The sequence below is a fragment of the Rhea pennata genome, chromosome 1 (assembly GCF_028389875.1).
Source record: "Rhea pennata isolate bPtePen1 chromosome 1, bPtePen1.pri, whole genome shotgun sequence".
Classification (NCBI taxonomy): domain Eukaryota; kingdom Metazoa; phylum Chordata; class Aves; order Rheiformes; family Rheidae; genus Rhea; species Rhea pennata.
In genome coordinates, this window is record NC_084663.1 from 603,092 (window position 1) to 627,335 (window position 24,244).

At 44.0% G+C, this 24,244-nt stretch overlaps 1 protein-coding gene across 8 annotated transcripts in view; it reads left to right on the forward strand.

Moving 5' to 3' along the window:
* Nucleotides 1-24,244, forward strand: part of SHANK3 (SH3 and multiple ankyrin repeat domains 3) — a 402,299-nt gene that overhangs the window by 349,043 nt on the left and 29,012 nt on the right. For 3 of the 8 annotated variants that reach the window (XR_009958823.1, XM_062579216.1, XM_062579225.1), the window contains exons 18-21: nucleotides 3,857-3,984; nucleotides 4,999-5,104; nucleotides 14,909-17,234; nucleotides 22,290-22,342. Coding sequence is in view for 7 of the 8 variants with exons in the window: in XM_062579216.1 (XP_062435200.1) it covers nucleotides 3,857-3,984; nucleotides 4,999-5,104; nucleotides 14,909-17,234; nucleotides 22,290-22,317 (2,588 nt within the window). In the remaining variant the exon portion in view is untranslated. Of the gene's footprint in view, nucleotides 1-3,856; nucleotides 3,985-4,998; nucleotides 5,105-14,908; nucleotides 17,235-20,667; nucleotides 20,832-20,854; nucleotides 21,709-22,289; nucleotides 22,343-24,244 lie in introns of those variants that run through there. The other 5 variants (XM_062579208.1, XM_062579199.1, XM_062579257.1 and 2 more) reach the window with 3 other exon arrangements.

Sequence of the window (24,244 nt, forward strand, 5' to 3'; positions counted from 1 at the left end):
TCCCTCTTGTGCCCCTAGTACTATCTTAAAATTTTCTAGGCTACATGTTGTACTAAAGCGCCTAGAAAAGCAGATTCCTAATAAGATGCTAACAGAGTACTCCTGCAGTCCTGGCTTTTGACTGGAGACTGTCTTTGAGAGACTTGTATGTGAGACTACTGACTCTTCTCAGTGAGCAGTGAGGGATTAAAAGCTTTTACAGGGATTTCTCCATAATTCAAGCATTAAATGCCATCCAGGCTTCTTCACGATCTTACTTCCTTCTGATACCACACCTTTCCTGATAATCATTCTCTTTTGCTAGTCAAGTAAAAAGAAGTGTTGGGGTCAGCTCAGCTCTCGTTCCAACTATGCAGGCTAGTTGCAGGGCATAGAGGGGAACTGGCCTGGCCTGTGTCAGTTCATGCCAGAGAGCAGTGCCAGAACATGCAACTATATTCCTACAGAAGGACAATAAAGCTAAGGAGGTTGCATATGATGCTACCCAGTCACATATGAGAAATAGTCCTGTGGCAGGACCAAGCACTTCCTGAACCTTAATCCGGAGAGCCTCACTCTGAGGCAACTGCAGGGAGAGACATGTGCTATACTGTCAGAGCCTGGTCCTGTCAGCATGCTGGGAAGCAGGAGAGTGTGTGGGGAAGCAGCAGATAGCAAGGATAAGGCTGGGAATGAAAGCAGGAACTGTGCATGCCATTCATGTTTTGTGTTTTGTTTCTTGATTCCAAGCCTCCATGCGGAGAAGAAAAGGGGGTGAGTGAAACTGCACATCCTGGGACTCATCCCTTCCCTGTCAAACACCCAGAAAGCATCCCAGTCCTCACCATAGAAAGGTCATGATGCATCACAATAAATTGGCCCAGGTTGCCATCCCCTGGTTGTCATGAATAAGCTTAGTCTAAAGAAAGTCCTGAGTAATGTCAGAGGTCAGCAGGGCTAACCTTCCCTCCCAATGCAGCAGGAGCAGGGAGCAGTCACCACATATATCTCTAGCAGAGGCCAGCAGAAAGGCAAAACACCGTGGGGTCACATTGTGCACAGACAGGAATTCCTGTTTGTCAGCCCAGGCACAATGAATTTCAAGGTCTGATTTCCCCAGCATATTGTGCTTGCTTTGCATTTGCTCCTCAGCAAATATATATACCTTGTACAGGAATGTTTTGTGGAAACTTAAAGTCCTTCCCCTGAATCAAGACTTTGGAATTCAGTCAGATGAAATAGCAGCCACACACTCTGCCATGTTCAGAAATGCAAGTGCTGCCTCTGCTTCTGCCTTTGTGCAGGATGTCCTGTTTCTCCTAGCAGTCCTACACTGAGGAAGAACCTGAGGACATACCTGCTCTTTAGTCAGAGTTTGATGGCATCTCCGAGGGCATACCTGAGTAATAATCTGGAGAAGAGCTAGTTTGACTACCAGTTGTCCTGGCAGCAGGTGAAGAGGGCCATACACCATGAAGGCCCTGTTATCAGTGCCCAAGCTAGCTGGGGAAAAGCTGAATCAAGTATGACTGTATACAACAAATGCACCATGCAGGGTCAGTGGGGACAGTAAGTAAGGGACATTACAAAAACAGATGTTCTTGCCAGGGCTGAGAGCCAGTAATGGAAAATCCTAAATAGAGCAGGAAGGCTCATTCCATCCCAACACATTGCACTGCATTTCTCTAATGTGAACACAGGACAGAGGAAAGTGAACCTGCAGTTGTGATCCAAGTTCTTATCTTCTCAGAAGCAAAACTCTGTTTCTGCTTTAGGGAATATGAGGGGCTAACGCTTTCACCATAAGAATGATAAAGTAGTGAAGAAGCCCAGCAGAGTTTACAAGCAGAAGGTCTTTGAATGACCTCCCCAGACCACCTCTATAAAGAGCAGATCTTTCAGACACAGAGGTAATGCAGAAGCCACCTGCATCAGAGTGATCAGCAGAAGATCACTAGGAATGTCTTGACATTGAAGATGACTGTCTGCAAGTGTGTGATGGAGAGCTCTCATGACTTTGGACAGTCAGAACTAGGATGGACCATCCTTGGAAAGGCCCTGGTTTTCAGGGCACATCCAGCACTGCCTTATCTCCCACCACCAGCAGTTTTGAATCATAGAATCATAGAATCAGTAAGGTTGGAAGGGACCTCTGGAGATCATCTAGTTCAACCTCCCTGCTCAGCAGGGTCAGCTAGAGCATGTTAGGGTTGCATCCAGGCGGGCCTTGAATATCTCCAGAGAAGGACACTCCACAACCTCTCTGGGCAACCTGTGCCAGTGCTCCGTCACTCTCACAGGGAAGTAATTCCCCCTCACAGTCAGGCAGAACTTCCTGTGCTTCCACTTCTGCCCATTGCCTCTTGTCCTGTCACATGGGACAACTGAAAAGAGTTTGTCCCCATCCCCTTGACACTCTCCCTTCAGGTACTTATACACATTGATCAGATCCCCCCTCAGTCTTCTCTTCCCCAGGCTGAAGAGGCCCAGCTCTCGCAGCCGTTCCTCATAGGGCAGGTGCTCCAGCCCTCTGATCATCTTTGTAGCCCTACACTGGACTCTCTCCAGTAGCTCCATGTCTCTCTTGTCCTGGGGAGCCCAGAACTGGACACAGTACTTGAGATGAGGCCTCACCAGGGATTAGGGAGCAGTAAGAGCCAGCTGTGCTTAAAGGATGGGGAACCAGGACCAAGTAGGATATGGCCTACAGGCCAGGGGCTGTACCAGTTGGTTCCCAGCCCCACAGTGTCTGTGCAAATTGAGCAGGGCAGACCTGGGGGTGGTAGTCAGGTTCAACCAAGAGTTCAGATCATCAGGCAAGTTTGTAGTGATGAGGCAGGTCTGAGATCTGGCTGTGAAGTCAGGTCAGGATCTGGTCTGGTGAAGGTAATCAGGGTCAGACACAGCCCGGTGATTGCCAGGCAGGTCCATAATGGCAAGGTAAGGCCAAGGTCAAGCCAGGAAGTCAGACCATAGTTTGGAATCCAGATCAGCGGGGTCTGTGGCCAGGCATAGGCATGGCTGTGATAGCACCACAAACCCGTACTCTAGAGACCAAAACCTCAGCCCTGAGCATAAATGCAGCTGCAGGGCCCCTGGGCAGGGGGTGTGCTTGAAGGCCCCAAATGAATCTGGTCAGGGCCATTTAGGCCTATTAGGGCATTTGGAGGGAAACATCCCAGTTTTTTACTAACTGCTGCTGGACACTGACTGGACTCCCATGGAGTTTCTTGAGCAGTTCTTTTCTGCAGTGTTCTATATAGCTTATGTTCCCTGTGACATCTGTGTTTTCGCATCATCTGGAGTCACCCTGCTCCCTTTCCCTCATTAATCTAGTTAGGGGAAATTTGTTCTCAGTCTTAATATAATATATATATATGTATAGGCAAAAATTTGCTCCTTTAAGCTAAACAAATAGGCTTCCTCAAAACCCTGCAGCTAGAATCAGATTCCCAGATTTGAGTATTGGAAAGGCACTACTCAGACATTAGCTAAAATGGTAAAAGTTCCCTCAGCTGCACAGATACAGTAGGGATGGGAGAGTGCAGTAGTCCAGCAGTACGACACTGCTTATGCTGTGCGTGCTGACAGCTGGAATTCCTTCATCTGTGTGAGGTCAGTGCTTGGTTTTTTATAGTGGATGGGTGGGCTGGTTTGTGAATGCTTAAGAAATCTTTGTTTGCAGGGCTGGTTGGGTAGGAGAAGACTGAATGGCAGCTTTCTAAAACTCTGTTTTCAACAGGCCTATGAACTATTCTCCAAAAGTGGAAATTTGTTCACTACTTAACCACACAAAACAGAATGGGCTTGTCCTAGGGGATCTGCCTTGGTACAATGGCCCTTGCTAACTGGTTTGCTTTTATATTTGGATTTTCAGAGAAACTGGATGAGATTTTGGCAGCAGCTGAACCTTCGCTGAGAGCAGACATTGTCGAAGCAGATTCTAGGGCAGCCACTGTGAAGCAGCGACCAACAAGCCGGCGCATCACGCCAGCAGAAATCAGTGTGAGACAGGAGGGCTTATGGTGGGAGAGGGAAGGGACTGGTGCAAGGGCACAAAGTACTGGGTCATATGCTGAATGCAGGCAGCAAAAGACTTGGATTAGGAAGTGTTTTCACAAGGTGGAGTGGAAAACAGAGCATCTCAGTGAAGACAGAGGGGCAGAGAGAGCAGGGGTCCAGACAGGAGGTGGAAGAGCTGACTCAGGCTTTTGGGCACTTGTTCACAAATATGAGGTTGATGACAGGAAAGATACAAGAAAATATCTGAAAGAAGGTGAAAAGCTTAGTCAGAGAGGTTAGTCTGGCTGACATTTTCAGGATGTGAACCTGTATATTAGAAGGCACCATAGAACAGAAAAATGTAGTCTATGAGGGGAAACAGGGATGGAGGAGGAGTGAGGATGCAAGCTCCAGGTTAGTCTGAATTCTGAAAGCACACTGCAGGCAGTGGGAGGCAGCTTATGGAACAGGAGATAAAATGGGACAAGATATTCTGAGCAGAGATTGGCCTGTCTGAAGCCTTTGCACACAAGGAAGGCTGTTTTGTCTGGATTCACTGCCACCAGTCGTTGATGGAGCAGTCCGAAATCCATGGAGGTCCTATGTATTATCACACCATGGTCACAAAATGCTCAAGAACCAGCAAGGGGAAAGCAGGCAAGTAGGAGAGAAAGAGGAAGGATTTATCCTTTAAAGGACTAATGGCACAAATTCTGGAGACATTCTGGATGCAGAAACATTGAAGACAGATTTTTGAAGGGAGGAGCAAAGAAGGGGATTATGGTAAACTGTGGAGTCAGTACTTCTTCCCAGGGAAGCCTTCCTTCTGTTAGACTGTGTAAGAGCCTACTTGCAAATGCTGCACTGCAGGGACAGGGTCTGATGTGCAAACTCATTGACCCCAGCTTCATCCAGAGTTAGAAGAATCAGGCGGACTGTGGTAAAGTATTGTTTCCTTTCAGCTGATTCTCACGGATGTCAAGAATGGAAATTTCCTTTTCTTTTTTCCTTTCGCAGTCACTCTTTGAACGCCAGGGTATGGCAGCACATTCAGGCGTCCTTTCAGGAGCTGAGAAGCCCCATGTTTCACTGCGCAAAGGAATTCCACGAACAAAATCTGTAGGTAAGACAAACTGTGAGGAAATCAGTTCCTAAAGAGGAAAGGTAGTCCTCATGAAGCATTCATGTCAACATCTGAGCCTGCAGAAAAGACTCAGCCCCCTTTAACTATCTTATAACTAAAATCTATTAAGAATGGATGTGTAATGTGATTTCTACGTGAAAGTTGCATGTGTCTTGAAAAACCTCGTATAGCATTGACATTAGGTCTGCTTTGAGCAGAATATTAGACTAGAGACCTCCAGAGGTCGCTTCTTCTGTGACTTTGTGGCACTGCTAGGGGTAGAGAAGTTTCTCCCTGCTTGCAAATTGAGACTGATGGATGATTTTCTGTCTGCCCATGTTGCAGTTGGGGTGGGAGCACAGTGTGCTAAATGCATGGGTGGCTGATAATAAGATCATGAGCTGTAACAGACTGAGCCACTGGAGCAGGTAACAACTGACATTTTCTAAGAACAAACAAGATAGGGGCTTGTAACAGGCACTCATCTGGAGACTGGTATCAGGACCTTTAGACCTTGTCCCCAAAGACTTACAGTACAACTACCACCAAAAATATGCTTGAGGAGGAAGATCTGAGGAGGGGACAGAGTGGACAAGGGGTGATGGCACAGTGACTGTATGTTAGTCTCATTTAATTATTTTGATTTTCTGTATCAGTGGGTTTTAGCCAGAGGTTCGCAGGCCACTGGTGGTCCATAAGGCCATAGTGAGCAGTCCTCAGAGCTCACTGCGGCATTCACTTACATGGTCTCACAAGGAGATAGATGCTCTCCACCGCTGAAGCACCACACCCTCACATTAAGCCCTGCTGGGGTGTGCTTCAGAAAGAACAGTTTGGGAGTCACTGCTCTGCATGAGTATTTATATATTTGATTAATTTTTATGAGAAAGCCATAGTGTTAGCAATGTTGGAGGGCTATGTAGATTGGGGCTGGAGAGAGTAAGTTATTATTAAGTAGAGAAGCCGCTAGAGAAGGGGTGAGCCCCTAGAGAAGGGACACGAAGAAAAGGGGCAGAAAATAAAGTAGTGTATTGCGTGATTTAAGTATTGACTTTAACTAACCCTGAGGCATAATTTGATAGTGATGGTGAGGCCAGAACAGTTTCTGCTTAGAGCCACATCTGAGAGCAGCATAATCCCAACAAGAATATAAAAAAATAAGTTGAAAAATGCGACTAATAGTATTCAGAATGCACTTTTTGATGCAGAGTTACTGTGCATATATCCCTCACATACTAGATCAACTACTGCCTGTAGTCCCATGAGAGTTTGGGCCACGAGTAGTAGAAAGCTGGAGATAACCAAATATGTGTATGACTAGTTTGAAAAACAAATTAAGAGATAATCTTAAAAAAAAAAAGGAGCAGGTGTTTAATGAACTGCCCTAGTGTGTATTTATATACCATACTGATAAAGCTTCTGTCATACTCTGAAATATACAGACATAAAATCCATGTAACTCTGAAAACCTGAGATTAAAGCTCAACTTGGACAGATGATAAGATGCAATGTTGAAAACAAATATGTGCATTAATTTGTTATTCATATGTTGCAATACTGTTAATGTACATGGTTAAAAGGGAGAAGAGCTGACTGTTTTGTTACCTGGGATCACCACATCACTGACCCCACAGACTTATGTCTGGCTAGAGTAGAAGTAACAAGTGGGTTTTCTCATTAAGGTAAAAATTATCAGTAGTACATGGAGGATGGGATTCATCTCATCCAGCATTATATGTCAACACTACAGAAATCTCCAGCAAGGTGCCCAGAATCCCTCTATAGTGAACACAGAGAAATAAGACACTTTCAACATATCAACATACGTGATGTGTTTTAGACTTGGTCTTAGGGAGAGATGAATCCTGCACAAGTGACCCTGGAGTGTAAAGAGTATTTAAGGACTGCTGAGGTAGTAGACAAGCGTACTGTGGCCAGTGATATCTAAAGTACCTACTAAATCCTAGATACTTATTTTATCTGTGAGATAAGATCATGTTAGTGAAAATGTTCCTAAGCAAAAGTTTTTCGAGGTATAATCAAGCCACAAACAGCTGGAAATCATATTAGAGGGGCGATATTGAGTGAAGTAACACCTGAACTCAACAAGAGATCATAAAACTGCAAAAACATACATTAAAGATGAAATGCTTGCCTGTAAGGAGTGCTTTTTGCCTTTGAAAGCAGAGTCAGTGATTCTGGAAGTTCCTCTGAGCCTCCACCAGACATTCTTGCAGAGGTGCATTTTCAGGGATAGCTGTATGTAGAGAACTGTAAGAGGAAGGATTTGAAGTCTGTAGGGTTTATACAGTTCTACCTCTTTCATGAGCATAGAACATAATGTCTCTGGGATATCTTTTTTTGTTCGGCACCTAAAACGCTGGGACCCTGATCATTGGACTGGCTTACCAGCCATTACAGCTATACACCTACCATTCAACAAGGGGATTAGAATGACAAAACTTAACCTGTATTGAGGAAGATTAAAAACAGACCCGGAGATTCCCTGTGCTGAGCAAGAATGGTTGAAGCTGTCACAAATACAGCACCCAAACATGACCTACAATAAATACAATAATACCGTTAATTATGCTCAGCTCAGAGTAGCCCACATCTGTTTGAACTGAATGAGAACGATCCCTGATCAGTAGGGGATAACAACTTCTTTTCTCAATTTCCCTTCTACAGTGCACACCAAAAGCAGTGCATCTTAGAAACTGGTTAATTTGTTTGGAATTCCAGATAAACTAAAATAGAAAACAGCCAAGGAGTAGAAATTGGGTTGCAATTGACTTGTTTTAGTAGTCCTTCTTGAGCTGTCATTTTACACCCACCATGACAGGCTCATACAGTTGACTTCATCATAAAAACCACTACTAGCAGCAAAGAACTTGATGAAAAATAAACAGGGGTTGGTTGTTTTGGTTTCTTTTCTTTCTCTCTCTCTTTTGGTGAAGAAAGGCACTGAATTATTTGAGTATTGCAGCATCCTCCACAAATGCAGCTGATTAAGATTCCCAAGGATGTGTGGCAAAGAGGTCAAAGCATTTCATAGCATTTCATGTTTGCATCTAGAAATTTCTTGAGATAAAAGTAATTAATGTTTGACTTGTTACAAAGAAAGTAGACCAGAAGAAATACAGTGACAAAAATTTGGAAAAAAAAAGAAATTTATTGCAGTGTGGAGCCTGATAGAAAAGAGAATTTCTGACAGACTTCCAAGATAGCTACCATGCCATCTGCTCCAACATCAGACATTAAAAACACTTGAAAGTCTGCAGAATGGTCATGGCACCTGCTGAATCCCTCCCTTGAACATCAGAATGATATAGATGGTGTTTTTGCAAGGACAGGAATAGTTCATGTCCCCTTGTCAATTACAAACACCATGGGCTGCAAATACTAGCTGTAGGTTGCAGGTGTATCTCATTGACTAACATGTCACTGCTGAGAAAATAAGAAGTGACTTGGTATTCAAAAAAATGCTGAGAGTGCCAGGCTCCTCCTGCTCTGCCTGCCAGCTCGGGAGCTTGGTGAGGATGCATCCTAATTTGGCTGCCCTGGTACGAAGCATCTGGCACAGTAGGAACAGGCTTTACCATCAGTATTGGCACTTCTCTCAGTGGTTTTGTTTCACGACCATCCTCTATAAAGATACTGGATGGACTCACAATGCCTTCCACTTTTCTAAGTAGGTTTTTAGGCTTGCAAGAATTGTGATTTAAATTTTGTGCAGCATCAACCACCACAGTATCTGTTATTTTCACTTTTCTTTGAAGTGCTATTGACTTTCCTTGTCCTCCTCCTGTCAGTGTGCCATTGTTGCCTTGAACTGATGTCAGCCTAACAAAACCAAAAACTGCAACTCCCACCCACTTTCCACTTTTGAAAATGAGCAGAGCACTGGCATTTAGCACCTTAATATTCTGAGTTGTAAACCAGCAAAGCTCGGGGGCAGCTTTGTGACCTGCTCAGTCACCCCTACACAGGGAATGCAAAGTTGAAAATATTGGAGTGTGAGATAGAAAGAGTACCTCGTTAGCTATCCCAAATTAATGCACAAAGTTACATTCTCACAGGGATTTAGGCTGTTATGGCAACAATTCCGAAGGCGTTATAGAGAGGTTTTATGTTTGCTTTAGAAATTAATAATGCATTGAACATATTGTAAAATGTAGCGAGGGACTTACCATGAGGCTTGTGGTAATGTCAAGCTGTATTTGGGGTGTGCATACAGGAGGGTGTTCTCATTTGAGACCAATTATTCTGGGGTGTTCAAGGACAGTATTCTTCACTGATCCCTCCTGATTGCTGGAGAGGTATCTGTTTTGACTCAAGCTCTTTAGTCCTGCATACCCCAGTCCCTATAGTTCATGAGTGAGCCTGATGATATCTTGCTACTCTTTATAGGAACCGTATATGCACCACTACTATGGAGATACCGAATATGCTGTTTGAAGACAGCTGTAACAAAATCTCAAATGCAGTTAGCAAAAGGACACAGTTGTTTATTTTTCATTGACATGTAATCTTCCAGTTATGAACATAGAAGATGAACCGTCTGAGTCAGGCAAAAAGGAAGGTCACTGGCAGAACAAAGTACCATGCCATTTGTGATAGATGAGTATTTTCTTTTCTTGGGGATCAGCCTCACCTCCACCATCTGTCATGAGAACTTGGAATAGCTTTCCAAGTTTTGTGTTCACCTGGCAGAACATTGGTTTGTGGTATAGGGACAAGGTCTGGAAGAGGTAGGAGCACTTAGTCTCTAGCAGTGAAGTGTGCTTGGAAGCAAAGAGATCAGAAGTCACATATGTTCCTGTGACCCAAGGGGAATATCAGATGTCACGTTGGTATTTACTAGGTTGAGATCTGACAAAACAGATTATCTAGTTCAAGAGTTAAAAACCTACAGGAACTTTCCCTGCTGTTGTGCTGCATGTTGGTGAGACTCTGACTTATTATTGGGAACCGTTTCTTCTCTGCTGATACCCTATTCTATCAGTGCTCAAATTAGTAAAGAGATGCTCTGCTATTTTTGGGTTGCCTTTGAGTCTTGTGGAAGGTTCTAAATGCTGCAAGAGTTAGTCAAATTCTCATACAGACTGCCGTTCCTTTGGGTTGTGATTTCCCCATTAACATGAAACAACATTTAGCAACAGGGAAATGTTAAGATGAAAGTAAAAAAAAAATGAATGTATTTGCTACAAATAGTTAACTGTTAACATTTCAGTCAGTAGGAGTGGAGATAGAAAAAAGAAAACCATGTTTTTAGCTAGCAGTATTTTAAATAAACTCTAATAGAATCACTCACCATCCGTTTCATCAAGTTAAAAACAGCTAGGCTGCTTTCACAAATCATGTGGCTGGCACCTAACCTTTTATCAAGACCCTTGTCCTCAGCATTGCTTTCACTGAAGGGATTTTTGTATGGCTGTATGCTTGTTATCTCTGTAAGGGTTTATGCATAGTCCACCTTCTCCCCAGGGATTAAATGGTACTCATAAATTCAATACTTAATCAAGACATCAGATTTTTAGCTGGCTCCCAAGAGATTATTGTTTGCCCTTGTTTTTACTTCAGCGACACTCTGAGCAGAACGATATCCTGTGTAGACAGTAAATAAAACTCGATAGTAATTAGCCCCATGCTTAACTATAAACAGATGATTCTCCATGTTAAGGGAGGGGTTTTGTCTGACTTGCATGATAATATTTAAACTTCACTGAGTGGTTTCTTTATGCACTGAAGTCTATATTTTGCAAAGTATAAATAGGTGATTTGATGATCACAATTCAATCAACATTAAGTTATAGATAGAATAATGCTTGCACTTTGTTAATAATTCGTGATCAAGATTAAATACATTGGAGTCCAGATAGCATGGGATGATACTAGCTATAGAGTGAATATCCTGTAAGTCAGATTTTAGAGAGAGAGAGATGGAATTTACTCGGTATGACTGTATTTACAATATACTATATACATATAGACAGGAAGCATGAAAAAAAAGATTGGTTCACTTCCATGTTAGGAACAGTAGTGAAAGATTAAACATAATAACATATCAATACAATTCAAAAAAAACCTGTAAAAGGTCTTTACAAAACAGACTGGTAAAAATTAAACTGATAGAGGGAAGTTCAAAAATGGAGAAGGAGGTAAGTCAGTGTATAGTGCTAATAAGCTGCAGAGCCTTTTGCTGCAGGGTATTGTGAATGCTAGAAATTTGCATGAGTTCAAAGAGTACTGGACAAAAGTATAGAAGAAAAGAGTCCACCGAGGGTTAAATACTAAGGCACTCTGACTCAGGCAGTTCTTGATCAGCAAATTGCTGGTAGCTGGCGAAGTATTTGGAAGGGGCAAAATACCACTGTATGCTTGCTGTGTTGTTCTGTTCTTCCTCATGTGATTATTATTGGTCACTCTCAAGCAGGGAACTGGGCTAGATATGCCTTTGGTCTGACCCAGAGTCATTACCCTTACGTTCAGCGGGACTGAAGGAGAGATGAACAAGTGGAGCACCAAGGCAAAACATCAACAGAACATAAGAGAGTGCAGAGAGGAGGAAAGGCAGATGAGTAAATGGATATAGTTGTGTAAGCAGGACTTGGCTAGCAAGCACACAGATAAAGTGAGCAGAGGAGCCGTGTCAGAATGGTGAATGTTGCAGGTAGTGAAGAAAGAGCCTGCCAAGAATATGCTTTCCTCCCACCTCTTTCATCAGTGATTTCTTTTGAGTGTTGATCTTCTTGCTGAGAAGCAATAGGAGATGTTCTTTTTTACAGAGAACAGACATTATTCCTGGTATTCCTAGGAGTAGTGGCAATGGTTAGATTGAATCAGAACTGGAATGAAGTCTCTCTTCTATCATAGGATTAAAGAATAATTCAAATCTGAAGGGACTTCAGGAGGTCTCTAGTCCAACCTCCTACTCAAAGCAAGGTCAATTATGAGATCAGACTGTATTGCTCAGGGCTTTTTCCAGTGTGATTGTGAAAATTTCCAAGGATGGAGATTTCACAACCTCTCTGGGCAGCCTGTTCCACTGCTTGGCTGTCCTCATTGTGAAGTTTCTCCTTTTATCTGTTCTGAATCTCTTGTTTCAATTTTACCCATTGCCTCTTGTCCTATCACCAAGCACTACTTTGAAAAGCCTGGCTTCATCTCATTCATAACCTTGCCATAGGTACAGGAGGTCTGCTATTAGATCCTCCCACTAAAGCCATTCCTTCTCCTGGCTGAGCAAGCCCAGCTCTCTCAGGCTGTCCACACAGGGCAAGTGTTTCAGCCCTGACTGTCTCGGAGGCCCTCCATTGAACTCTCAGTTTGTTGATGTCTTCCTTGTATTGTGGGAGGTTAAACACTGGATATAGTATTGTAGATGTAGTCTCATGAGGGGTGAATGAGGGGACAATCTCTTCCCTCTACCTGCTGTCTTTGGTCCTGTTCATATAGCCCTGGATGCTCTTGGTCTCATTGGCTGTCATAGCACAGAGCTGGATCATGTTCAGGTTGCTGTCTACCAAGACCCCTGAGTTCTTTTTCATGGAGTTGCTGCTAAGCTACTCAATCCCCAGCCTGTCTTGTTGCAAGGGGTTCTTCCTTCCCAGATGTAGGACTTTGCATTTGCCCTTGTCAAAATTCATGAGATTCCTGCAAAACTGTTTTTTAGTGTCTCTAGGTTCTCTTAGCCATTGAACTCAGTAGTCCTCCAGGTATCATTTTCTGAAGTGTACAGAGTAGCACTTCACCACCTCATTTAAAAAAAAAATGCAGGAGAGATGCTTACAGTACAGAGAAATGTCAAGTGGGAAGCAGAGAGTAAAATGAAAAAGTGGAAAAAACAGCTATGTAAAGCAGAACAAAACTAATACCAATGCTGTGAATACACGCTTATCTAACTGTCCCCTTCACCTTTCCTCACTTGAAAAACTTTGTTTTTAATGCATTAAAAGATCCACAGGAAGGACTGTAAGCTTGGACTTGTGGTTGCTAAAGGTTCAATTCAGCCAGCTGTTCATAGTCAACAGCCAAGAATTTGCATCATCAGCAGCCAGTGGCTGTTCATAATGCTGTCTGTTGGTCCAGCAGCCACTTTGCAATTCTGCTTTGCAGATTAGGAAATTTAGGAAAGACAGAGATGAACTAGCTTTCCTATTTTATATCCTGAAATATCTCTGCACTTGAGGCACAGCAGTGTCTGTCTGCAAGATGGGCAGCACATCCCGCAAACAATCTTTAAGGGTGCTAGACCAGGTACTCTAACAGTCTGGTCATGGTAACAAACACAGAGCTCAGTTTCAACACCTGACCATTCCTAAATGAGAAGTAGAGCTAAGCATAAAAGCATGACTTTCTTTTTGGATCCTTATGCTGTTAAGTACATGAGAATATCTATACTGAGTCAAACTATGGCTCTATCTAGCACAAGTTCCTGTTTTAAATACTGACCATAAGAAGATGCCCAAGGAAGAGTGAAGACAGGGCGAAGATATGGTATTTCTTCTGAATGCCTACACAGGCAGGTACTAGTTTCAGCACAGTGGTTTCTATGCACATACTAGCCAACAAAAAACTGTCTTCCTTAGCTTTGTCCAGTCTCTCTTTAAACTGGTTTCATGTTTCCAGCTCATTATGCCGCTTGGTATCAAAAATCTTTATAAAGCATTCAGTAAAAATAGCATGGCTTTGAAGAAGAAAAATGTGATGAGAAGTAAAATTCAATGCTGATTGGCAAAAATATTCCCTTTTCCTCCCAGCAGACTATATCCACAGGCATTTGGTGAAACTGCTAATGTAATGCAGTACACAGATGCCAGAGCACTTTGAATGCTTGTGGGCATTAAAGAAAAAGCATTGGAGACAACAGAAGATGGTCATCATACTGCTGTGCCAAGATGTGGCTTTAAGCCTCTTAGGCATTTTCTTTAAAGACTACCTTTAAACCTTGAAAACAGCTGAACTGTGATTAAATAAATCAGGTATAGCAAATAAGTGATCAGAATAGCAAAGCAGGCCTGTGTAAAGAGGGGCAGGCTCTAAGAGAAGACTAGAGCAAGCAAAACTGGCTAACTTGCATCCTCTATCCTCTCTGTCACTATCCTTACTTTATTAATATGTTTTCCTTTATGCTGCTTTTCTGCTTTTCATAGTACAATTCTGATATTCTTTCACTGAGTATTACTGGTATCTGAGAAAGTTCTCACTGTGTACCCAGGCAGTAAGTTAGTAGTAGGAATGGCAGAATTTGACTTTCTGTGGGAACTTAACTTGCATTTCTACTAGACTCTGCTTCTGAATTCAGTCTAGCACATTTAAACATATGTAACCCCTCACAGGGAAGAAGAGGGAAGTGTAACATGAGAACAGCTAGTTGGAGAGTGTGAGAATCTGCACATGAAAGATGGCAGAGCTTGCTTTAAGTTACACAGCCTGGTTGCACTCAACTGTCTCACACTTTGGTAGTTATGTGTCAGGAAGTTTGATAGAACAAGTGTTTGACTGTGTCAGTGTTGCATTGGCCTGGAGAGTGTTAGGCAGGACTGTCCGATGGATTTATAACAATATAAGACATTGTAAGAATCTGTGACTGCCCTTCTGTGCCGAGTGTCTAAATACATGAACAAAGAGCTGGACTACAATTGCTCACACCAAAGAAAGAAAATATGAACTGGAAAGTCAGTTCAGAAAGAAAGTGGAATGGGGAGAAGAAAGGGATGTCTTATATGCAATTTGTAGTACTGTCACTCTGGATGCTCTGGAGAAGTCCTTTCTCATTTCATTGTTCTTCTGGTTTTCTAGGTGAAGACGAGAAACTTGCTGCTTCTTTGCTAGATGGGAAGTTTCCCCGGAGCACATCAATGCAAGACACTGTTAGAGAAGGACATGGGATTCCACCACCACCTCAAACAGCCCCACCCCCACCTCCTTCTCCATATTACTTTGACACAGCCCCCCCTCCTTCCTTTTCTCCACCTCCACCTCCAGGAAGAGCTTATGATACCATACGATCAAGCTTTAAGCCAAGCCTGGAGGCCAAACTCCATGGACTCCCACAGGTCATTAGTGCAGCTGAGATGTATGACCAGGCAAGGACTTCCATACCTTATCCTGAAAGGCAGAAGAGGGCCCGATCCATGATAATCCTACAGGATTCCTCTCATCTTCCCGTGGAGCCAACAGAGATCCCCCGACCTGGCCCATCTGCAACCCCCCCAGAAAAGCTGAAAAGGAAGGGGAGAGTGATTGACAACCCTTATGCCAATATGGGTCAGTTCAATGTCAGCCTGTTTGCTCCCACTAAGCCACAGAGAAAGAAGAGTCCTCTTGTGAAGCAGCTACAAGTAGAGGATGCACAGGAAAGAGCAGCACTGTCTATCACTGGAGGCTTTACACGGGAACCATCTCCCACCCGCAGGAGCCATCGCCTGAGTGGAGTGGAGTATCAGCACCACACTGGCATTGCTCAGGTTGAAGCCACAAGCATCCCTTTCGCCACTGCCATTGCTGGTGTCATGAAGGACAGAGAACGTCGTCTGGATGAGAAGCGGAAATCCACTGTCTTCCTCTCAGTTGGGGCCATTGAAGGAAGCCCCCCCAGCAGTGACATGCCATCCTTGCAGCAGTCCAGGTCTATTGATGAGCGGTTGTTAGGAAGCCGAGATGTACTACTGCCTTCCCCTGTCTCAGCTTTAAAGCCATTAATTAGCAGCTCATCATCAACATTCATCCACCCCCTAACAGGAAAGCCCCTGGATCCAAACTCACCACTGGCGCTTGCGCTGGCCGCAAGGGAACGGGCCCTCTCAACTCAAGTCCCATCCCGGTCACCCACCCCAATTCACAGCCCAGATTCAGAAAGAGCAGCACCTCTGTTTGTGGACATCCAAACCAAAGAACCAGAGAGGGGGGAGTTGGAGAGTTTAGTGTCACCTGCATATTCTCCTGGGGGCAAAGCGGCAATTGGAACAGACTCTGGGACTTTGGCCCCTACAAAGAGCCAGTGGGGCACTCCATCCACACTGAGAAAAGAAACTGAAGCAAGAGCAGAAACACCTGGAAAAGAGGAGAAAAAACAAGAAGACAAGAAGTCCATGATCATTAGTATAGTGGATACATCACAGCAGAAGACCGCTGGCCTCATCATGGTTCATGCCACAAGTAATGGCCAAGATGAGATAGAACTTGAGGTGAAAGAGGAGAAACCAGCTGTCCCTGAAACATGCACAGAGCCAGCAGAGTCTCCCAAAGCAGAGGCTCAGCCTAGTCCTGTGGGAAAGCCTCCAGTCAGTCCAGCCTCTGACAAGACGCTGGGACAAGGGAGTTCGGAGGAAGAAGTGGAGCCCTACACGGTTACCCTCCCACCAGCTCAGTTGTCTTCAAGTGATGAAGAGACTAGGGAGGAGCTGGCCAAGATAGGGCTGGTGCCTCCACCAGATGAGTTTGCAAACGGGGTACTGGTCACCACCCCTGGCACACCAGTCAGCCACCTGGCTACGCCTAGCACGCCATCCATACCAGCGGCAGCAGTAGCACCTTCTACCACTGGCGGAACACCCTCAGGGAAGCCCTCTGATGCCCCCGTAGCCCCAGAGTCTGCTGCAGACTCGGGAGTGGAAGAGGTGGACACCAGAAGTTCAAGTGACCATCACCTGGAGACCACAAGCACCATCTCTACGGTCTCCAGCATGTCTACGTTGTCCTCAGAAAGCGGGGAGCCTACTGACACATACACTTCCTTTGCGGATGGACAAACTTTTATACTCGAGAAGCCACCAGTGCCTCCAAAGCCAAAACTCAAGTCCCAGCTCAGCAAGGGGCCAGTTACTTTCAGGGACCCACTTTTGAAGCAGTCTTCGGACAGCGAGCTCATCTCCCAGCAACATGCGGCCACTCTGGCATCAGCCAGCATTGGCCGGCCACGCTACCTCTTTCAGAGAAGGTCCAAGCTATGGGGGGACCCCATGGAGAGCAGGCCAATCCATGGGGCTGATGATGACAAGCCAACTGTGATCAGTGAGCTAAGTTCCCGGCTACAGCAGCTGAATAAAGATACACGATCACTGGGGGAAGAACCAGCCGGGTCCACACTAGATCCCGGAAAGAAGTCGCCTGTGGTCGCAGCACGGTAAGACACTGGTCACTGGTCAGGGGAGGGGATTGTGCAGAGTTTAGGTACCCAAAATGGCAGGGAAGTGCATAAGTAGAAGTGGCCTGTAAATGTGCTGCATAGTACAGGGTGCATTTTGAGGGATATTTCAGAGATGTCAGACTTCTGAGCTGCACAGGTCAGAGAAAATGCTGAGACATACTTTCTAGAAGTTGGCATTGTTTGGTCATGGCTCCTCTCTATATCCACCACAAACAGAGCCTTTCACTGTTGCTTTTTCCCTTTAAATTGCCTTCCTGTTGTTTCATGTTCCTTCTCTGTCTTGATTCTATTGTTAAATTGCTGTATTTAGTTGTGGGTTCCACTTTTAAATGTTTTTTCCTGAACAATTAATAACAATGTATGTTATTCTAGTGCTTTTCATTTCAAAGGATCTCCAAATGTTGTCAGACTGTATATTTAGAACTCTGCGCAGTTACAGCTGAAAGAAAGCCATCACTAGGGTGGAATATGATAGCCTTTAAAAAGGCCACAGCAACATTACACATGACCTTTCTTAGCTAAGATACAAATCAATTCAATTTCTGGGATGAATTAGTTCTGACTGAACTACAGAGAGATTTCTTGGCAGTATGTAATTAGGAGAAATTGCATGTGGTCCTTAACAATGACAAGCAGTCAGACTTCAGATTTGCTCCCCTTTTGGCACTCACATCAACTGTATTCTTCTTAGCACCAGCACTGAATTACACACACACCTCCATGCAGCACCTCCTCTCACCAGTGAGCCTTTGAGTCCAGTGTTGCCTCAGAGGTGTCTACTGACTGCCTCATCATGCCAGATCTTCTCACCCCTGTAGTTCTCTTTTCCCAGTGCAGACCTGCTCAGAGCATTGTCAAGCTATGAGATCTGAAAAGATCACAACCCAGAAAGTTATGATATGAACCTCCAGGATATGCAGAAGGCTCTTTTTCTTCCAAAATTGTACTAGGATTCCTTTAGCCTTCAAAACATGTAGGAGACACCAGTTTCCTTCTCCTACACTGTAGCTGTGACCTTCATGCTCTTTGAGCACCATAATCCTATCCATGGTCCTCTTGGCCTAGGCAGAATCCAGCACAGCCCCAGCCACCTGCCATTCTCTCTGCATGTCTGCAGTGCCAATCCCATTGAAGTGCCTGCACACGTAATTTTATTCTGACCTGTTACTTTCATGGAGGCAGTGGCCCCTTTTGCCCTTGGTTTCACCCCTGTTTGCTCACTGATCTAACTGTAAAACAAAATAAAAAACAAAACCACATCTAAATTAGAGACTGAGATTTGAGAACAAACACTTGTAAGCTTTGATATGAAAAGTTAAACAGGAAGTGACTCCAAAACTCCAGTCTCATGCTACCATTTCAGGAGGTAGCCACACAAACGCTCTCTTTGGTAGCAAAGCCACAGTAAGCTGATCTGACTGGCAACTTCTTGATCATAGCAGACATGACAATTTACAGCAGTTCCATGATGCTGATGTGGACCATTGGTGAGGGTCAGCAAGGTGCCAGTTCAGCAGGGTACTGTGAGCTAAAAGGAACCCTTCTCCTGGGGAAGGTTTTTTCTAACCAGATGATTGCAACAGTGGGTTACAATTCCGTGTGGTGCTAACACAGCTGATGGTGTTTCAAACTGTAGCATGAGGGAGCAAATTTCTCAAACTGACATACCCCTAAGGGTGTTCCAGTGACTACATCCTTAACTTGTCACTTGTCCCCCTACTAATGCCTATGCTGACAGTGTCAGCCTAGCTGGACTAATAAGCCACCTTTCAGTGGGTACCAAACTTGTGGTTATTACCACTGTATGGAATAAAGTCTCTGGATCTCACTCTACTACATGTTTTTATCTCTCTGCTGGATTCAGCCCTAAATGCACATTATGACCTTCTGCTAGAGACTAGTGTTTCACACATGATCTCTCCTCCCTGCACTGCTTAGTTGCTAACCACTGGGTCCTATGCTGAGTGCAGTTAGTTTAATTGCATTTTGGGACCCTTCTGAAATCAGGCATGCTGTGCCTCTTATTTCTAAAAAGTGCTTGCACTTATCTTCTGTGAAGTTTGTGAACTCGAATATTCTCGGCTTTTAATAGAGACCAGGCATGGCATCTTAAACAGCTTACCTGTACAAGACGTTGGCCCTTTGCAGAGACCTCTTTTGAGGTCCAGCTGGCTCTCTCTCACCTGATGTTGCTAGAGGGGTACTGGATCATATGCCTGCAACCCCATTTGGTCTCCTAGAGATACTAGTGAAAAGCATCTGTAACTCCCACTGCCTCTCATGTGATGTCAGAACTCAGTAACCTCTTTATGTATCTTGTGTTTCTGAAAAGCATCCTCTCCTTCCTGCCAAAGACCCCTAGCCTCCTATGTCTGTCCAGTGAGGTACACTGCTTTCTTCTCCATGCAGCCTCCCAGCATTTATATGCAAGTATGTCCCACAGTTTTCAGGGGTCACCAGTTCTTCACCCTCTTTCTCTTTTTAACCCTTCCTGTCCTTCACACCTCAAGGGCTACCACCACCTCCCTTTGATTCCAGTGTTCACAGTAAATAGTATGTTTCTCTGATCCCCGTCTTTCTCAAAGGCAGCAGACCCTCCACCTAACCTCGTGCCCTGTGACACACAACTGCTGCATTGTGCTCTTCTATTTACAGGCCCTGTCCTCCTTACCAGCACCTTGTTGCCTAGCACTGTTGAAGGAAAATGCAGTTTGTCCTCCTCTCCTTTATTCCTCCTGCCCCTGGATGTTTGGCATTTTTGAGTCCTGTCAAGTTAAATGTTTCTCATTTCTTTTTCTGAAAGTCATGGCCTTTCATCTCTGAAATTTTTATACTCTTGGTTATGTCAAAGATTAGACGTATTTCGTAGGAAGTTAGCTGTAAATAGAATATTTGACGATGTCAGTCACTCTCTTTCATTGTGAAAATTCCTCTCTTTTATGAAACTACTGTAAATTCAGAAAATAATGTAAAGAGCAGTTAGTGGATGACTGATTTCAGAACACATTTTCCAATTCTGGGGCTGTCCTAAGTGTAGCAATATTACCAAAGGTCCTACCACAGACGACTCTAAAAACAGAAGTGCTGCTAAGGAGTGAGATGCAGCCATGCTGGACTGACTGCTACTGCCATGAAGGGATGGCCCTTGAGCATCTCTTCTCATCTCATCTAAAGCATGGTGCATTCTTCTGGTTAGGCAGCATGAAAGCCCAGATGATGCAGCAGCCAGAGCCTGTGTTGCTGTCTTTCAGTAAGGCATTTGGAGAACTGAAGCTGAGTCAAAACTGAAGCTCTTCTCTAAAGACAGAACATTTCCAGGAGTACCACAAGACTTTTAGGGACAATGAGGTGCTACTTAGAGAAACCATCCACAAGTAATTGCTGCTGTCGCTATTACTGTCATTCACAGGAGCTGCAACAGCTACAAGAACTGCTGAGAACAGGTGGAACAGCTTGCATACAGTTTCAGGTTTCGTTACTGAAATCTGTTCCCAAACACATTACATTCTGAATTTACAGTATTTACATCTAAGAGCAGGTAACTTCTGTTTGTAAATGTTTTCTGTAGCACAGGCCCTGGTGCATTTCTCTTCCAGAGGTCTGTAAGGTTCCTGACTGGGGACCTCCAGGAACAGAAGACAGAAACTGCTTTCTCCAAAATAACTCTGACTATATCTCCTTTCAAGACAGTCTTCCACAGGAGGATGTTTGACAAAAGTGACTGAAAAAGAGGTCAAGAAATACTGAGAATGAGAACATAAGGTCAGAGTTAAGGCAATCAATAGAGAGACTATTTATTCCATCCTTCCCGTTCCTCAGGCCCTGTGGGAATGGCCAGGGCTGAGCTTGGTAAGGGAAGTTGTGCTTGGCCTATGCACTGCAGGAGTGTTTTCAGAGGAAGGCTTTGCTACTGAAGCAGTAGTGTGCCTACTTGCTCAGATTCAGCACACAGCCTTCAGCACAGTGTTCACAGTGATGCCATCATTTGGCAGAGACGATGACAGCAGAGCGGTGTGACAACTTCCAATCATACAGTCTCATGGGAATATATGATGACCCTTGAATCAGGCCACACAAACTTTGCTCAGCTGGGAGCTACTCTGACAATTATTTTAACATAGCATGTCTGTTATGATATTAAGTCAGCAGCAATCTTCATATTTAATATGAATGTGATCTTTGATAACTGTGTGTCCCAACATGCAATGTTCTTTGTTAACATGAGCAGCAGGAAGATGACCAGATGTCATGGCATTTCCTGTGACATGAACTACTGAGCTAACCTGGAGCAGAGCTAGTGCAACAAGATGTGCCCCACAGTTGTACCACTGTGTTATAATCCTTCACTGTTCAGAAGCAGTTCAAGGAACTTGCAGCTCAGAGCTACTGCTGAACATTGAAATATATTTGTCTTGTGACATCCATTATCATAATAAAACTTTGAAGTTCACTAATGGGAGGTGCACATTTCTGATCAGTGATCCTAGTGAGTCATAGCTAGCTATGAAAATGCCAGCTGAAGAACTACATCTTAGTACCAAAGGCTGAAATCATGCACTTCAGGGTGATTCACATGTTAAATGTGCAGCATTAAAGCATATGTTAAGATGGCATTCTTGTTTAATGTCGTTGTGTCATGTGACTGGCATGGCCATCCAGCCTCATCAGGATTGTGTCATTTCTCATTGTGCATAGTCAAACTCAGACCTAAGCCTCCCACCTCTGCTGATCAGCTTGGGTATGATGCTGCTCAGCCAGACCTTAAAGCTAAATGTGAGCAGAAGTTGACTCAAGCCAGAAGTATTTGAAGTGTCAACACATTTCCAATTTTGGGATCCAGCTAATTCAGCCAAGACTCTGGGTTAGAGGGTGCTTTGTAAAGGGTTTTTTTTTCGTTTGTTTGTTTATTTTCTTTATCTTAAAGCAAAAAGCGAACATGCCAAATGTATCATGTGAAGCAGAATTTTAGATGCAAAACTGAGTTTTTCAGGTGCTGTTCTGGAAACCCACAACTGCTTTGTATTTCTACAGATCTGAAAGAGAGAGAGAAGAAAAATAAGCCCTTTAGGCATTTAGCTCCTAGGGTAAAGCTACCTCTTTCTATATAAACTCATCAATTAATTCTGTTTCAGTTAAATGGTGTAACATTTCTGGTGCAAGCTTTCAGCCACTGCAGATACAACCCCCTGTTTCCTTGTAGGCTTTTTGTCTCTTCATGGTGTCTAAACTCATGCACAAGACAAATATGAATTTTCTTTCCACAATCAAGGGATTTGTCCATGGAGAGCTGATGAAAAGCTGAAGACTGGCATTTATCAAGCTGAGATCTGTGTTTCTCAGCACCTTTCCTAAAGGGAGTCAGTGGCATACAGGAAGTTATTTGCACTGTATTCATGTTTTGAGAGATGATAGCCTTTCAGCTGAGGAACAGAATCCTGTGCAAGTGTGCAGGCAGCAATGCTGGGCATAGGTGTATTTGCAGACTGAACTCCTCCCCTCTGACATCACAGGGAGATGGTCTCACTGGATTGAAAACAGTGTCTTTTGATGAGGTGAAATAGGGAATACCTGTATTCCTTTCTAAAACAGTCTCACTGTTAATGATCATAAAGCCTGTGGTTTCCAAGAGAGATTGAGTCCCCAGATTTTGCTCACAACAGCATGCTATTCTGTGAGCACAGGAGCAGCAAAGAATACCTCGCTTTTCCTGATACCTCAGGCTGGAACCTGCAACCATTGAAGACTAAGACAAAATTGCAGTCAAGTAATGGAAGCAGGGTGAGTCCTAATTCTCTTTTCCTGCAGCAGTTGTACTTAAAGGTGTTTAAGGCATCTTTATAAAAACCATGAAAAATGCATCCTTCACTTCATGGAATCCCCTTCTACATGCAGCATGAAGAAGCTTCTGTTCACGCAGACATACTGCAGCGTGAGCACCAGCGGTGCTAAGAGCACTCCCAGGTGATGGGAGAGTTTGCCATGCTTTGTGAGAACAGCTCCAGAATAGTGTGTGTGAAGGTGCTTCACTTGTTGCCATGTCATTTTTCCAGCATTCACTACACGATGTCAGAGGGGCTGAGAATGTGGCGTTCCTGAGCTCGATCTACCTCTGTGGTTTTTCCATTTGGACATGACACTGCAGACAGTATTAGAAGGGGAAAGCACAAACCACTTTTGAAGCAAGTTGATGGAGGCTGAGTATTTGAAAACATGGTGGGAGTTTCTAGGGGATGCAGGGAAGATTAATAATTCAGAGATGAACGCATGGAAACCAGTGCTTTGATTCAGAGGTGACACAAAAATCTGAAACCAGTTCAATGCTTCCTGCCACTGGTGGGTGGGTAGACTTTGTTTTTCATGTTGATGTGCACTGCCTACAAGGAGACAGGGGCATTGTGGGTAATAAGTCTCAGCATGTGTCCATATCACAGCAAGCACAGCTGGCTTCACCTCATCTGATCACTAACATGTACTAATCACAGCTCATGCACCCATTATTCCACAGAGTGAGTAGAAGAGCAAACCTTGACTTCAGCTCATATTTCCCTACCAGACTGTGATTTAGGAAGAACAGTGCAGGTGTTGCCGAGACGTTGGTAAGAAGAGCGTTGTGTCCCACCAAGATTATGTCATTGCTGAAGTGACCCAAAAGAGAGAAGAATGAAAGTCTGAAAGTTTTACTTCATTGCTAATTATAGTCTTGGGAAAGTCCCTTGATACAACTATTTTATCAGCCAAGCACCGAACAGTTGTGCAGAGAGTATTCCTTTCAGGGCCTTAACAGACAAAAAGTAGAGATCACAGAGAAGGAGCTTTCCCTTTCTTATGCAGAAATTCAATAAGATGCATGCAAATTGTGAATATTTTGTCAATGAATAGGAAGCAAAGCAACCATATAGAAAGATCCCTGTACACTAGCTTAGAGCAATTTTGCTGCAAATCTGTCGTGTTTATTCAAACTCTCAAGTGCAGGCTTACTAAGAGAG